Source organism: Parasteatoda tepidariorum, chromosome X2 (assembly GCF_043381705.1).
Source record: "Parasteatoda tepidariorum isolate YZ-2023 chromosome X2, CAS_Ptep_4.0, whole genome shotgun sequence".
NCBI classification, from domain to species: domain Eukaryota; kingdom Metazoa; phylum Arthropoda; class Arachnida; order Araneae; family Theridiidae; genus Parasteatoda; species Parasteatoda tepidariorum.
This window is the reverse complement of record NC_092215.1, coordinates 50,394,479-50,411,571: the sequence shown is the minus strand read 5'-3', so window position 1 is coordinate 50,411,571 and position 17,093 is coordinate 50,394,479. Positions and strand designations below refer to the sequence as shown.

General features: G+C 27.0%; 1 protein-coding gene across 1 annotated transcript; it reads right to left on the bottom strand.

Moving 5' to 3' along the window:
- Positions 1-4,860: 4,860 nt before the first annotated feature.
- On the bottom strand, positions 4,861-17,055 carry LOC107443805 (calcium and integrin-binding protein 1). The gene is made up of 8 exons (XM_016057800.3): positions 16,880-17,055; positions 14,122-14,189; positions 14,005-14,039; positions 13,431-13,530; positions 11,651-11,798; positions 10,643-10,758; positions 9,010-9,098; positions 4,861-8,232 (listed from the first exon to the last, which is right to left on the bottom strand). The coding sequence occupies exons 2-8, from the start codon at positions 14,170-14,172 to the stop codon at positions 8,211-8,213; spliced, it is 561 nt and encodes a 186-aa protein (XP_015913286.1). The 5' UTR covers positions 14,173-14,189; positions 16,880-17,055; the 3' UTR covers positions 4,861-8,210.
- Positions 17,056-17,093: the final 38 nt, after the last annotated feature.

Genomic DNA, 17,093 nt, shown 5'->3' with positions numbered 1-17,093 from the left:
TGACTATGCCATGTTATTTAAGTTCCTGTATATGTTGATCATAAATTATACATAAAGATCATTTTGATTTTTAATGTATCAACAATTTTCTAATTATGGAAAAAAATTATTTCATGCATATAATAAATAGTAATGAGATATTCTGAATCTTGGACATGAAACAATTAGAAATACCCATATATGGTCTCTTAATTTAGATTTATTTCTTAGTAATTTCATTCTACATAATAGTTCATTGCAGTGTTCTAACTGCTCCCTCCCAGTTCCATGCCTAAAAATATATTATCAACTACAAAATTACTTGAATATTTCAACACATTACAAATTTTAAGAATCATAATAATCAATATTATATTTTACTAAACACAGATTTTGCTTCACACATTTATATTTCCAATATATTAATTAAACAGCTTTTGAAATATTTGTAAGAGAGATCAGTTTTTAAAAAATGGAGCAGCCGGTAAAAAATGTAGGGGAGAGTGTTATACCATGTACCAGTGCAAATATTTACACCACCTAGGAGAGAGAACTATGTAGATGATACATGTAACAACAAATACTATCTGCAGTGCTCTCTGTAATTTCAGGCATGTACTAAAGAAATTTTTTTTTCTTTTGATGCTCAGTAGTTTTTCTATCAATTCCATTTGGAAATAAAACCTTTACTAACCTCTTAAACTCTCGTACTTACCTCTGAAAATTTAAGTAGATAAGTACCAAAATGTCATTTCGTAAGGGATAAAATTTCGTAAGGGACTTCAAAAAAAAATGAATAACTTATTTTTGTTAGGGTTAACAAAATCAAAGTAATGTATACTAGTACCTTTGATTGGTACAAGGTATGTTCAGTAGGTGTTTCTGGATGCCAGGTAAGCACAAATATATTTTTCTGTAGACTTAGCCACGTACAACATACATAAATTTCTATGCTCTTCGTAAATCTATTATTTTTGAAACATTCAAATGAAATATCTGTTATCACATTTTTAATTATTTCAGCTAATGCAAGCTACTCAAAAATATTAGTAAAAATAAGCTATAATTACATAAATATCCAACTTCAATCAACTTAAGTTTAAAAGACCAGAAATCAAAATAAATTTTATCCAAAATTCAGCCTATGGTGGTCCAAAGCATAGTTTCCCTCACCCCCCCCCTCCAAAAAAAATCTAAAATAATTTCACTCCTTGATTAATTTTTGAGGAGTGAAATTTTAAAAGAAATAGACTACAAAACAGTGATTAGGTTTGAAAATAACCAGGATTTCATGGCATAAATATCATAACCAAAATAATAAATATAAAAAAGTAAACACTCCAGAATAGATTGAATATTTAACCGAAAATCATAATGCCCCATTATTTACATATTTATTCACTTTTTATTAATAAATTAGATTAAGGTTTCTAAAAAATAAAATTTATTCATAAACCCTATTCAATATTTTTAAGTAATTTTCACAATTGTATAGCATGTTCGAACTTCATGAAAAGAGGGTCCCTTCACAAGGTAATTTGGAAAAGACAGTCAATTTTTCATCCCCAAAGCTTGGTCTTCAGATTTTAGTTCTACTATGAGTTGCAAAACTTTTGTCATGAGCAGATGTAGTTACTAGTAATTTAAGTGCAATAGCAAATAATATTCATAATTCAGGATATCTGGAAGGTGTGTCGTCACCCTCTCTACATAAGTCTTTCATGCATTTCTGATGAATAATCAACTTAGTTTTGAAATAATTATCTTTCGTCAACAGCATTAAAAAAAACTAACAACAACTTGAAAAAAAATTTACAAAGAATATTATCATTTCTTGTAAAATTTTTGAACTGTGAAACTCAAACCTTAAGAGTAAATTATGCGTTTAAATATGTATTGGCAACTCTAAGGTACAATGTATACCTTTCATTAAATTTCTTCATTTAAAAAAAATTTGTATTCACAAAATAATTATATTAATAACATAAGTATAATGTATGTTATAAACGTTCAAAGTTATATGAATAAAAAATTAGAAATATAAAGTTGCTCCAAAGCACAATACATACCCCTATGTACTTTTTAACATAAAGTTCGTTTTAAAACTTATCACTAGAATGAGTTACTTTTAAGTTCGTACTTCTGGCAAGAAGTTCTTGCTAACTCAAATTTTTACTAAAAGATGATAAGCTTTCACTAGGAATGATTTTGAACCTTATGATTTGATTAGCAGTTAGTTTTATCCTCATTAACAAAAGCTCTCATTGTTTTACACCCTTGTTTCCTTAAGTACGTGAGCATATAAAGAAAAGGTGACCAGGTGATTGAATTGCAGCTCACACATAAAATCCTTCAAAACTACATTATTTTCAGCTATATTTAACTTAAACAATCAAGATAAGATAGAAATAATACAGTTTTGAAATATTTTAAGCATAATATGGAACCTAAACACCAAGACTCCTTTTCTGAATATCACTCTACAAGAGAAACAGCATGACTAAACTTTTTAAGAATTTGAGTAAAGCTCATATTCTAAAGAATGTTTTTCTTCTAAGTCTGAAATAAATTTCTGTAAGAGAGAATATTGTCTGGTGCTTAACTTTTAAGATTAAGAAAATTACAACAAATGCTAAAGAATATTCAAAAAAGAAGAATCAGTTAGCATTTTGAAAAATCTTTGCATGGTACCCCCTAACTTTCTTGCATCTCATTAGAAAATCAGTCAATGAGAAAGTTTTGTTTATATCCCTTTTTTTCCTTCTATCTCTTTTCTATTATATTTTCTTTTTTTATTTAACAAATAAGATTCCCCTGAATACTCTGTAATAAGCTCATATAATGTGTGAGCATATGAGGTAGTCAGTTGAAAAGAATTTTTGAAGAACTAAAAATTATAGAAGTTGCCATTTTTGTAAGATAAATACTATGATTGATTTTTGATTAAAATACTTTTTTTTCTCATTTGAAATAAAGTTGAATAACAAAAATTTCGGTCACTATACACTTGAAACTTTCATTTTAAGTAACCAACAGAAATTTCTAATAAACATAAAAGCCTGGTTTGACGAAGAAAAAAAAAGATAAAGATAGTTTTTATAATACCCATGTCCTGTAACTTCTGTTACTTTGTAAAATACCTTTGAAAATAACATGTTACTTTTGAGATAGATCTAAAACTTTTTTGAATGAAATATTAGCCATTTCTGCTAAGCAGTAAATGAGATTGAGATGGACTTGGAAGTGTTTATAAAAATTTACTATTTTCAACTTAACATAGCTATTTTGGTTAGTTAACTTCTTTTTCTTTAATGGTTCTAGGTTTGTTTTTAAATTATTCAAAGTGGCAATAGCTAACTTTGTCATTGATATAAAGATTAAATAATTTTAGTCTCTCACAGGATAAGAAAAACTGACTCTGGAGCTAAATTTAAGTCTAAGATCTCAAAAGTGAGTTTGAACAGATTTGTAAACAAAAAAAATTTTAATGTATAACATTTAAGAATTAAGACCTACTGGTATTAAGATACGTGTGCAGCATATTTCCTTAGTTAACAATGTTGCCATCAAAATTGTTGTTCTTTTCAGGTATGAAAACTTTTCAATTTATAAAGCCTGTGCCATATATTAAATTAATCTTAATGGATAAGAACGACTGTGGGACAAAATTGAGATGTAGTAAAATTCAATGAATATTTTCTGAATTTACATCAATCCAAACTTTCTACATAAACAAAGTCATCCTTAATGATATCCTGTACTGTGCAAATACTACAGATCTGAAAACTCAGAAGTTCAACGGCCTCACTAGAACACAATCCTTTCTGATCTAAAAAAAAGATTAGAATGTGCTAAGAGCAACAATCACTCATACAATTCATTCTTTTCTAAGTACTTTTGAGTTTAACATGTTTTTAAGTGAATATGTATGGTTTCATAGTGTTAAAATCTTATTTAACTAACACTATTTCTCATAAAATATGATTAAAAAAAAGCAAAATACAACGCAATAATTCCAACAGAAAATAAGAAAATACCCGATGAACATAAAAATGTAAAACTAATGCAGCATAATCATAATTCAAACACTAAGATAAGTCTATTCTATGTGAACAGACTTATGCAATCAGCATGAAAAAAATACATATAATTTGCATGGTTCAGTCATTAGATGTCAAAGGAAGAATATTCCAATTCACTCCAATCAAATAAATTTTTCCAAGACACATGGAATAATTTTGAAAATTTGAAATGTGCACAAACTTTCTTAACATTTTGTTGTTATATTTTAAAAATATTCGCAATCGAGAATATTCACAAATATTTCCAATGGAAAAGAAAATATGCATACTTTTGAACATACGTTCAAATTCAAAAAATTAATTGTTTTCCTGTTGTTTGAAAAACATATTGAATTTCTTAAAATAAAATGTTATAACAAAGAAAATAAATTGTCATTTGCATTTTATTATGTATAAACTAATTATTTGCATACAGCAATTAGATTTAAAAAAAAAAAAAATTTCGACACTATTTTTGAAAATTTTGACTCTAGCATTTTTTTCCAATACTGAAGACATTTTTTAAATTGCACTGTGCTATGTGTAAAAAATTACTTGGTTTAATTTATTTTTGATTTATTTATTTTTTTTTTGAATTTATATCTGATTTTTGGTTTAATTTATTATGCTTAAGAAGTGCATTACATATTTATAACACATTTCTTAAAAACTACTTCAAGGAATCTATAATTATCTACGAAGTAATTAACGGGAAATATGGTGGTTAATGGCATGCTTAAAATGACTTTATGTGTAATTACTATAACAAAGATATGTAAATAAGTATAACAAATTAATAAAATTTAACATGACACTAAAATAATCATAAAAAAGTTTAATAAATCACACACAAGTACAACTATTTGAAGTATTAAAAACCACAAGAAGTTTGTATATTTGACTTTCTTATGTAAGTATATAACACAAAAGAGAAGCATGATTTTAAAAATACTAAAATGTGAGTTATACAATCTTTAAAACCTATGCCTTGTAAAAATAAACACACGCTGTTGATTAAGGTACAAAGAACAATTAGAAATTGATTAATATCTTATAAAATATGATATTAAATGTTCACTGATTTTAAATATATATATATATAAATATAAAAGAAGTCAGATTCAATCATTCTGTTAATAGTTAAAATTGCTCATCATTAAACACAGATATACAGAAAAATTTCATTTATCAGAACCTCTTTCATCAAAATACTTTAGTTAACTAATGTTTTGACTGAATTATTTTAAATTACAATTTACATCTTTTCCAATACGTCTTTTATTGACACTCAGCATTTTTTCCCAACATAGGTACTTCAAAGAGAGTACAGTATTCACATACATACATACAGTAGATACATTGTAATTGTAAAATTTTATATGACTTTAAATCTTCATGTTAAAATAACAAAATTTAATGTGTTCTACTAATTTATTAACACTGTAAAACATTTAACGTTTAATTTTTGTGTAGTATAACAAACTCTATAACTTTCATCAAAAGGCATTATTTAAAAAAGGAATGAATCTTCCGTCTTTCAGTGTCTTTAGATGGACAATTATAACTATGCGTAAAGCACCATATAAAACAATAAATTTTAATTTTAATTTATTAAGCTTGTTATTAAATATGTAAATTATTTTAGTCATCAAATCAACTAATCATCAAAGCATTTATGAGAAAAATATATTGAAAACAGTTGAAAATTGATTTATGGGTATAGCCTAATGAGAAAAGACTTGAATTTGATGAATAAAAATGTAAAACCACATTTGCTATAAGCCCAAAACAATGAAAAAGTATTAAGGATTACATCATATTAAGTAACAAAATTTTAAAAGAAAAAACAATTCAATCATAAATCCTGCAAAAAATCGCACAGTATAAAAAATATATGGAAGACTAATTTATACTTTTGTTTTTAATAATAATTTAAAATTTTGATTTAAAATCCCATTGATCACTTTAGCTAAACAGCTCAAACACACATTAAAAACTGATAGTCAAGCATTAATGTTTTCAGAAGTGGTAAAATTAAAAATAGCTTCACTCACTATAATCATTATTTCACAACAACTGAGAAATAACAACAGCAAAAAACATCAAAGTTAGCACCAATGCTTTTATGTTTTCAACAACTAACTAAAAAGTTAACTAATGCAAACTTTTTAATTGCTGAAGTAAATGAGAAAACTTGTATAACACTTTCACTGGCAAGCAGTCACTTTAAAACACAGCCATTAGATTATATTACTTAAACAAATCTAGACTCAAAATTGCGTCTTCAACATTTAAAAAAAAAAAATTAGACAATAAAATTAAATAGAAAAACTAAATAACAGATTTATAGGTGTAAAGCTTTCTTACTTAAATTAACAATATGGTGAAACTGGACTGACTGAAACAATAATTCTAAATTGTATCACAAAAAAATTTTCATCATATTTTATCAAGAAAATGACAAATATTTTCAAATTACTACAACTATAATGCTTATCTTTAAAAGAAGAACTAGTTGCAATATCCAAGTTTAATGAATAAAAAAGTAAAACAGGTAAAAAATGTAAGTATAAATAATAGATATAAATGAGGTTCAAAAACTATTTTCCCAAGTAATGTACCAGTTAAAAAAATGCATTTACAAAATCCCACAGTCAAATATCCATTTTCCAGAATAGTCTATTATAATAGCCCATCTATAATTTCCCAGACACTTTTTAACAATTAAAATATATATGTTTACCCTTATCTACAAAAATCCTTTTTTTGTATACAATCTGTTATAGAATACTTTGAATGAATATATATATATATATATATATAGTGAGATTCTCACAGTCATACATCAGTAAGAAATTTCATGTGAAAGGCAAACTGTTTCTTTTCTTTCTTTACCTTTAACACTGAAAAAAGTGCAATAAAAAATCAGGATTGAGCCCCTTGTCCTCTAGTAACATCTGAACAATTATAGCACATGGCAAGAAAAACATGCTTTTCTCTCAGTATATTTTTTTTCTGATTTCTCAGTATTTTTTTCTTCTTTGATTGAAGAAAGGGCACCAAGTAAAATAAAGAAACCATTTTTTTAAAGGAATGAGGGAGAAAATGAAAAACCTGAAAAAGTTTAAAGGGAAACATAGCCTCGGGAAATATTTTTCTTTCTTTGATTATTGATGATAAAATAAGCAATAAAGGGAATTCTTTCTTCCTTTATCAAATTATGAAGTTTAATAGAAAAAGTATTAAACAAGTTTCAGCAAAATTCATTTAAGCAAATCAAGAATTACGCTGAAGAAGTGAAATGTTACATCAAATTTCACCAAGATATTCAATGCTTCATATTATTTTAAATTTTGAATATTTTCTCTTTTTTTACATTTTTAATTGAATAACGCCATTATCTTTTCCTTGCATTTTTTATGTCATCAAAGCACACTTATTCATGGCAAACAAACAAAAAATACAATTTTATCTATAAAAAAAAGTTGAACTTATTCAAAAATTAGATATTGGAGACTTTAATTTCTAAATTTTATGCTGACTAGGACTGTTTTCTAATGCTTAATAATTTCTAATCATCTGTAAATTTCCATTTACACTTAACTGCATTTATTTTATCTTAAGCAATATTCTTCGTTTGATTAAATGGTTGTATAAATATAATTTAAACAATAACAATATTTTTTCGTAACATGCATGTTTAGATCTTTGCTTGAGGATCTCGCCGGAAAATTCTATTTTTCCGACAAGCTAAACTCCCAATGATTCTGGGTATGGGACTTGCCACTGTAGTATAAATAAGCTAAGAATATAAAATTGATATTCACTACTTTTAAAAAGAAAATACTGAAAAGTGTTAAAAGCCAAAAAAAGGCTTTAGGTAATATTCTGAGGTAATAAGGTTCTAGTTAATTCAATGTAATCATGAAAAATTATAACATTTATACTTTCTTCATAAATATTTCCTAAAAAAGTTTACATTTGTATTTAAGTACCAATTCTTTTTCCTTACAACAAAGAAATAGTAATATATAAAAATTCTTAAAAAGTAATATTGATAACAAATTTAAAAATTTTTTTAGCAAAGACTATTTCATTCTCTTGGCATCAGAAGGCACTTCAATCCAAAAATAGATTGCAGAGGCAGTCTTGTTAACATCCATGAAAACTTTACAACCGAATAACAAAAGTGCTAAAAATGTAAGAAAATTTCAATTAAAAGTTATTTTTTAAAGACCTAAGTAAAATTATACCATAAATAATAGTTATTACAAAATTTTAAACAATTTAGCGAATTTATAATATATATAGATCAAAAATAGAAAGTGGAGATAGAATGGCAATGTATAGAGAATACTAGAAAAATTTCAGGAAAGACAGACTTAGTATTACACTTCCATAGGTTTAAGAAGAGAAAGACTTAGCATTACACTCCCATAGGTAAATGAAAAAATGGAAGAAAAACGATCACTTAGCAAAGAGGCATTGAGAGACAAATCAAAGTTATAAGTAAAGGTTGGAAAAAGATAATGCAGTTAGCTAAAAATTAGGTGAAATGGAGAGGTATAACTAAGGCTTTATGCTCCTTTCAGGAATGAAATGATTGAAAAACGAAAATATATTTTAAAAAGTGTTTATTTCTTCTACTGAAACACAATCTGTCATAATCTATTACTTCTAGCAGTATAGACAATTTTGCCCTATTCTTTACATTTTGATGTAAACTCATAACATTAAACTAAAACTTTCAGGTGTAGAAGCTATAAACATTCCTAGATTGAAAAATAGCTGCACACTTACTTTGGACAAGAATGTTCAAAACTGAATTACAGTTAACCAAAACATAACGTTTACAATTAGAGTTAAACATGCAATAAAAATTTCTTGATCTCAGAAGATATTCAGCTGAAGAATATACCAGGAAAATCCAAATCAATAGCAAAAAAAAATAAGCAGCATTTTAAAATACCTTGGAAAATCAACCAGTCGTTGTAGAAGGTGGGAAAATTCAGTAAAAGCTATATATCCATCTTCATCAATATCAGCATCTTCCATAGCCTACAAAATAAATTCAAAGCAATCAACAACAAAAAATTTCTAGTAATTAAAATTTATTCAAATAATTAAAATATTCTACTAAAAAATATAGTGCTAAGAATTTAATTTTTAGTTGTGTCACTACTTCACACACCCACATCACAAGGACATTCAAACATTGAAAAGTGCAATACACAGGCAGAACTGATGAGGTAGCAGTCCTCTTATAAATTAGCAAGCCTAAGTGAAATAGGCAGTGTGAGGAACTGGACTTAAGGGACTAATGCAAGTACATTTTTCTACTGAATTTTACTTACCAGAAACTTCAATAACTTTTACTATCAAAATTGGCACCGTCACAAAGAAAATAAAAAAAATACCAGCAAAATAAATTTATTTATTACTTTTAAACTATTTGAAAATTGGAATTTCTACATTTCTACATAACAGGCAATACTTTTATGAAAATATAATTTAATATGCTAATAATAATTTATTACCTTAATGTTTCAAATTTTGAATTTTATTTTAAAATTTTGCCCTACCTAGAAAATATTAGCACAAAATAATTTCACTAAGCCTTATTACCACAGTAGGGCCAAGGTCTACTGTGCCCATCTCAGTTTTCTTGACCTTGGGCTCTGGGGTGCTGGAGCAGATGTTCCGGTTAGGTGGTCAGCCGAACGCAAAACCCCCAGTGTTTAGTTCCCAAGCATGCTTGGTACTCATTTATCGACCCACTGAAGGGATGAAAGGCTGAGTCAACCTTACTCAGCCCGAGGATCGAACTCAGAACCTGTGGCACGGGAGCGCGAGGCGCTACCACTCAGCCACCGGCATGGTAAATTTTTTAATTATTAAAGCTACATTTCAAATGCAATTATAATTTTTCAAAAAAGTTTAGATTTTGCCATAATTATTGACAAAAATTGGCATCAAGATAGAAATCATGAATCGGTCCCTACTTTCCGTGCAAACTTGACTAAAATCTATTTCAAGTATAACAAAAAATTCCTTTTATGTATTGATTAATTTCTATGTGCAAATATTTTTGAATAGCCACCAAAATAAAAATCTTTATCAAAGCATGAATTTACGCTTTTCAAGATCATTGCCGTATCAACAAATTTACACCTTTCAATAATTTAAGTTCACAACCCCTCCAAAAATAATTTTATTGCATAATTGAATTCAGCTGAATTTTAATTAATGTCTTTCAAATTCATGATATTCAAATGAGTAAAAAAACATTTTTTAAACAAATTTTTTTTATTATTATTATTAAATAACTATAAATTCTGACCATTTTCATCTTCTACCACCAAATCAATGATGACTGAAAATAATATATGAACTTTTAAGTCTATCTTGCATTTTTGTATAAAAAAGAAATTGCAAAAATACCCTGTATTACACAAAGACTAACATTCTCACTGTTTCTATTTATTAAAACAAAAATGGCAGGTGACCCTCTCTAAAGGGCTCCAAGTTATAACAATTCCCTTAGTTTAGGTTATAATTTTGAGGATAAAGAAAATAAATTTGTAAATAGCTATAAAACATACAAAATTGAGAATCTCCTCCCAATCACTCTGCTCCAGACCGCTAAATTCAGATACTTGAAACCGAGACAATATTTCTTTTAGATCATTTCTGGACAAAAGATCATCATCATCAAAGTCTGAAAAAAAAAATTTAACAAAGGAATGCGCTATTAAAAGAAAAACTGATTAGCTTCTTTTAATTAGTCTAAACATTCTGTAGTTCTAAAAAAAACTAGGAAACTCTAAGCTGCATTTGAACTATATTTCGGACAATTGGGTTTATTTTATATTATGGTTTGCATAGAAAAGAACAAATAAATTATCACGAGTGATACTGGTACCCAAATTGTCACTGGACTAAAAATAAAAAATTATCAAAGATTTTCACATATATAATACAAAAATCAGATTAGTTTAACTCGAAAAAATTCTCCTAAAGACTACTAGGGTAAGATGTCTATTTTCGGTGACAAATTTCTTTAAAAAAGTTGACTTTATGTTGAAAAAAAATTTCATTTAAAAAAGTTATCCTAATATTAATTAGGCTGAAAGTTTATGGGAACATTAAAAAATCTACTGTAGATTCTTTCCTTTTAAAACTTACAGACTTATAAAATGAAACATTTAAATGCAAGTATTTTGTACCATGCTCTAGAGAAAAATTTTAGAATTTTTAAAGATGTTGCAGATCAATACGAGAAATTTCTGAGACTGAGGTCCTAACTAAAGACATTTAACTTGAGAATATTAAATGCACAAGTGATTTAAATCGTTAAAATGTAGGCAAAATTATGTATATATCTCAGAACTTATTTATGATTATTAAAAAATTAAAAATAAATATAGAAACTATTTTAGCACCTTTTGATGAGAATGATCCACCTGATATCATTGAGTAAACTTATTCAAAATGGACAACATTTTTACATAACTCTGGTGCACATAACTTAAAAGTGATTTCATTAAACAATAAGAAATATTTTTATATACAATCTGAAACTATATATACAAAAAGAAGTTATCTCATACCATATATTTTGAATGCATATTCAGCTTTTAATGAAATAGGAGCTCTCTCGCTAAACACAGACATCATATCTAGATAATCTTCAAAACTCATGCATCTAGATGTTGGATCGGTGAATAAATATATTAACCTATCTTTAAAAGGATTTACCTGAAAGTCAAAAGCACTTAACATCATTTAAAAAATAACAAGATAGTCATTGCAAGTTTAAATATATAAATACACCGAAGGCAACTCAGTTAATTGTTGAAGGAAAATTCACAAAATAAAGTAATTAAAATAACTTTAAATGTACCATATGTAAGTCAATTCAACCTTATATACCCTTGCAAAAACAAATAGTTCAGCTTTTCCTAATTGCTTTATTTAGGAGAAATGATTTATAGAACAGAACAAAGAACCATAGAAGTAAATTTTCATTAGCTCATATCAGTTTGATGTTACAATAAAACAAAAGTATAGTAAATAAGTATACCCATTCAAGGTAATGAATCACTTAAATAATGATTCATTATTTCACATAGCTGTAAAATATTCTGAATTTCAAGTTAAAAATTCAAGTAACTACATTACAATAAATCTTGCATATAAAAGAGCCAAACTGGGATCCCAAAATAGCATTATAATAAAAGATTAGAAATTGAAAAACTATGTAGAAACGGCAAGAAGACTATAAAAAACAGAGTATTTACAATGGAATCATCGCTAACTATGCACATTAAAAAGTAGTTATTTTAATTCGAACTTCAGGTATCTCATTCTCATATTATATTTATCAGAGGTAAAAAAAAAAACATGCGGAGATAACCAAAAATAGTGATAAATAACTGTTGAAAAAGGATCAGAAAACAACATGATTTTAAAACGGAATTACCACGAAACTATCGAGTCAAAAGGTGATTAGTGTCCTAACTCAAAATTCGCATTTCCAAATAACATCTCAATTAAATTGCAGAATTTTAAAAACCACACTGAAAATGCCAAAAAAGCGATAAATAATTACTAATAAAACAATCGGAAAATGACCCAGATTCATCATGAAATCGTTAATCGAGCATTACTCTAATTATAACGTCATGCCATTATAATGTCATGTTAAAATTATCAGAATTCGAAAAACTTCGTACAAAGAGATGAAAAAGCAAAAGAAAAACCGGAATATAAGAGGTTAATAGCAATTTTTGCTACTTCATTTTTCTGTAACTAGCATTTGATTTTTTCTTTTTCAATTAGCTACTTGCTAGTTGATAAAAATACTATTTAGCAATAATATAAAATATATGCAATCAAATATATACAATCAAATATTCAAATAATATTAATAATTGCAGATTCAAATAACGTTAATAAAACTTTATAATTAAAATTTACGTAATTGTAGTTATATAAAACCATTTTTTTTTTCAATTTAATTAGTTTTTATTAGATATATTTATCTTTTAATAGTAATTGTTTGACTAACAAATTGTTAAGTTTGCCAACTTCTATAAAATCAAGTTCAGGATAATTTTTTAATAGTAGAGTTTGGGCCTGTTTAAGAAAGTTTTGCGTGTAAGAGTTAAAGACAAAAATTTAGAAACCATGGTTTTTACTGCGGATTTTACCATTGTTCTAAACGTAACTAACCTATACAGGATGTATCAAAATCTATTTTCACATAGGTACAGAAAAAAAATTCTACATATTTCATATGGAGAAATGCAACTTTTCAAGGAGTATAAATAAAATTAACTCTTAATGTTTGCCAAAAACATCATGAGTACTTAAGCATTTAAAAAATACCTGTAGTTCTGGCAATTCATCAAGCTTTAGTAATGATAATGCAGGATTAAAGGATTTGGGATCAATATCTGGCTCCAATTTACGAAATCTTTCATAAGCTCTGAAAATAGTTTGTAAGTTTGTCAATAAGTCTCTAACATTACAAGCCTCCTTCAACATTAACTTACAGAATCATAATACTAATTACATGGCCTTGAGCAAATTACAACTAAAGCCATTTTAATGTTGCCTTCTTTGATAAATAGTTTATGTTATGCATAAATCAACTTTACCCTTACACAGAACATAAATATTCTCTGAAAAATCAAACAAAAGTTTATTTAAGATTACTTGGAACCTTACAAGAAAACAGTCTCAAAACAGTATACCACAGGAATGAATTTTTTGTTCCTGTGCTTCACATTTAGAAATATTTTCAATGCAAAAATATAATTTGTCTTTAAGTAGTGAAAGGATGAGATCAGTATGATGATTCTTCAGTAAATAATATAGCATCATTTATTTATATTTTTTAAAAAAGTATACAAAATAATCCTAAAACACTTAAACACTTTTTTGGAAATGAAAAACTTACTTAATTATTTCTTTTTCATTGAGATATGTGAGGAGCTATGAAAGAAAAAAGAATTATAATGAGTAAATAACGAAAGAAACTAAGTTAAAAAACATGAGGTTTAAAATAATTCAATACCTCATACTCTCTTATTTTTTCTTCGGGAAGAAGACTCTGTTTTTGCCCCATTATAATTGAAATTTAGTCTAAAAGAGATTTTTAATATAATAATTAATATAACATATTATTTAGACAATAAAATAAAGAGAAGTTGTTCTGCCAGGCACACCATAGAAATCTACTGCCTTGGCAAACAAACACAAACATGACAAAATTGTTCCACCTACATGAGAAGCTTAATTATGACTGAACACGAAAGCAAATAGTGTTGAGGTGAAATAGCCGCATTCCATTGCAACTGAAATAAGTCTATTTTAATGTTATTATATAAAATAAGACTCTCTCTTATAATTAGAATGTAATTATATTCAAATAATAATTATAGCTCTTTTAAACACTAATGCGAAATATTGATTCTGAAATTTTGAGAAAAAATATTTTTAATATATTTTTTAAATAATTTCAAGTTTCTGAAAAAAATATTTTTTATTTTCATTAAAAAGAAGATGTGAATTAATTACTCAGTTTATTTTCGGTTATTTTCAATAAATATATCACAGGCAAAAAGCAAAAGGAACAAGAACTGAAAGAATCAAAGAAAAAAATCCTTATTTTCCAAATTTCGAGAATTAAGGCTAAATAAAACTTAATGATTTAAGATATTAAAAAAAATGAATAAATTTAATGGTAGCTATTGAGATAATATGTACATGACAAAATGATACAAGATTCACCACCAATGAAGAAACAGGCAAGAATCAAAGAAAACTTGAAAATTACAGAAAGTCATAGAAATAAGAACAATTCAAATAGATTTTACAATACACAAAATTTGAAGTTTCCTCTGTAATAGAACTATAGCTCTGCTATTCATATAAGCAGTGTTTCTTTATCAAAGTTTATACAAAACATATGTAATTTACAAGATTATTAAAGTCAAATGTAAAAACATGATATTTTTATAAGTTAAATTACTATCCAATTAAATTTTTAAAAATATTTACCAGAATATGTGACAAAAATGAAGTTATTATGGAGTGATCTATCTTGATCATAACATAAACACAAGTTTATAGAAAAATTATCCTATGAATAACCAAGCATAAGGTAGTTGGAAATATTTTACTAGATCAAGCACAAAAGGTGATGTTGGTGGAAATATAAAACACCTCTTTTGACTTTAATTGATCACACAAAATGAACTCATTTAGTTGGAAAAAGATTTTGAGGATTTGGCACATTCTAAAGTGAAAATTCCTAAAATATTTTTCTAATTTAAAAATAAATTAAAAATCAAATTGAAATAGTGAGTGTCTTATGATAGTATTAAACTTCCTGAAATAAAACAATACAGTACATAGTAGGATAACAAGGAAAATTTTGATTTGCCAAGACAAATTTAAGTTCCGTTAACATGGCACGAGAAATAGAGACTATTTTTTCTCCAATATACCACAAAATAAAGATCCATTAACATCGTGGAAAAGCTCTTGATATGGTGGAAAACTTTATTTGGTTTTTTTTCCCCCCAAGTGCCGAAGAGGCTACCAATTAACAAAAAATTTTAGAAACCCATTTCCTACCATTTGCAGATATAATTGTTGAGCCAAATTGTATTTTCCAATAGGGCAATACCTAAATTTACATTGAATAATGTTCTCAAGAATGATTTTTAGAAAATAAGATGAATATCATTGAATGGCTTGCCCTTTCCCTTAATCTCAATCATCAAAACAATGTTAAAGAGTACCCTCAGTAAGACTGTAAATACCAAAGACAAACAGTTTCAGTTTGTGACTGATCTAAGGGCTACTTCATTGAAACCTGGGACAATTTTAATGCTACTCTTCTCCAGGGATTCTTAAATAATATGTAACATTATAAATTTTAAGTCATGTATAACCATGGCAGATATATTAGGATTAGGCATTCGCTATTAACACTAGTGGTTTTGTTTTGGTATGTGACTTCTTTCCCATCTATTTTAAGCAGTCAATATTCCGTTTCTATATCGTTAGGGCAAGAAATGATCTATTACTTGTAGATATGCATTTGTACATAGACTTACTTTATATACATGTTAGAAGGATATTTTTGTATCAGTACCTGTTCGTGCCAACTACAATCATCAGCGTACCAAACAGTTTTTGAGCTTACAAATTTTTTTATAAAAGTATGTGGTGGTTGCCGGGAATGGCTAAAAGTATACCTTCTATTTACCTTCAGTAACATATTTTTTTTTTGTTCGAATCTTGCATGCTATTGCCAGGAAGTCGCCAAAAGTTAGCAATTATTTAGGCGCAGATACTTGTATAGGATAAGATAGGTTGAACTCCGACCCACCCCAGGGAGTATACGGAGATAAAAGTAAAATTATTACAATAAATTTCTCTAAAAACCAAAATTACAGTAAAATTTTGCCAAATGACAGTGGTGGTGATCAGTTAAAAATACTTGTATAGGATAAATATTCCCGAGTTTCTTTCCAGTTGTCGTTATTCCATTGGAACACACTGTCTTGTAAATTTGTCTTATACCACTTGCACTGATATATATCAAGCGATAACGAATTTATTAATTTTTTTACAATGAATTAATTAGTTCGTTGAACTGTATTTTTTATAATATAGTCTTTAATTAGATGCAAAATAATAAAAAAAATGTCTAAATAAATAATAAATAAAAATCCAACAATGACATTAAAGATTTCGTTTATAAAACAATAGCGAACTTGGTTATTTTAAAATGAAACAATAAATGTAAATGATTTACTTACATTTTAAACGCATACGTTGAAGCACTTAAGATCTTGCCGACGCCATTCAGACTTAGAAATAAATTGTAACGAACGTCATATCAACTTCAAAATAAGTTGCGGTAAGAAATAAGTAACATAAGGCAATGACCAGATTTTATTTTTGGAACTTATGTCAGAAAAGAAAACAAAAAGAAATCCCAGACGTCGATTTTGCCTACCTAGCTCTGTGCAA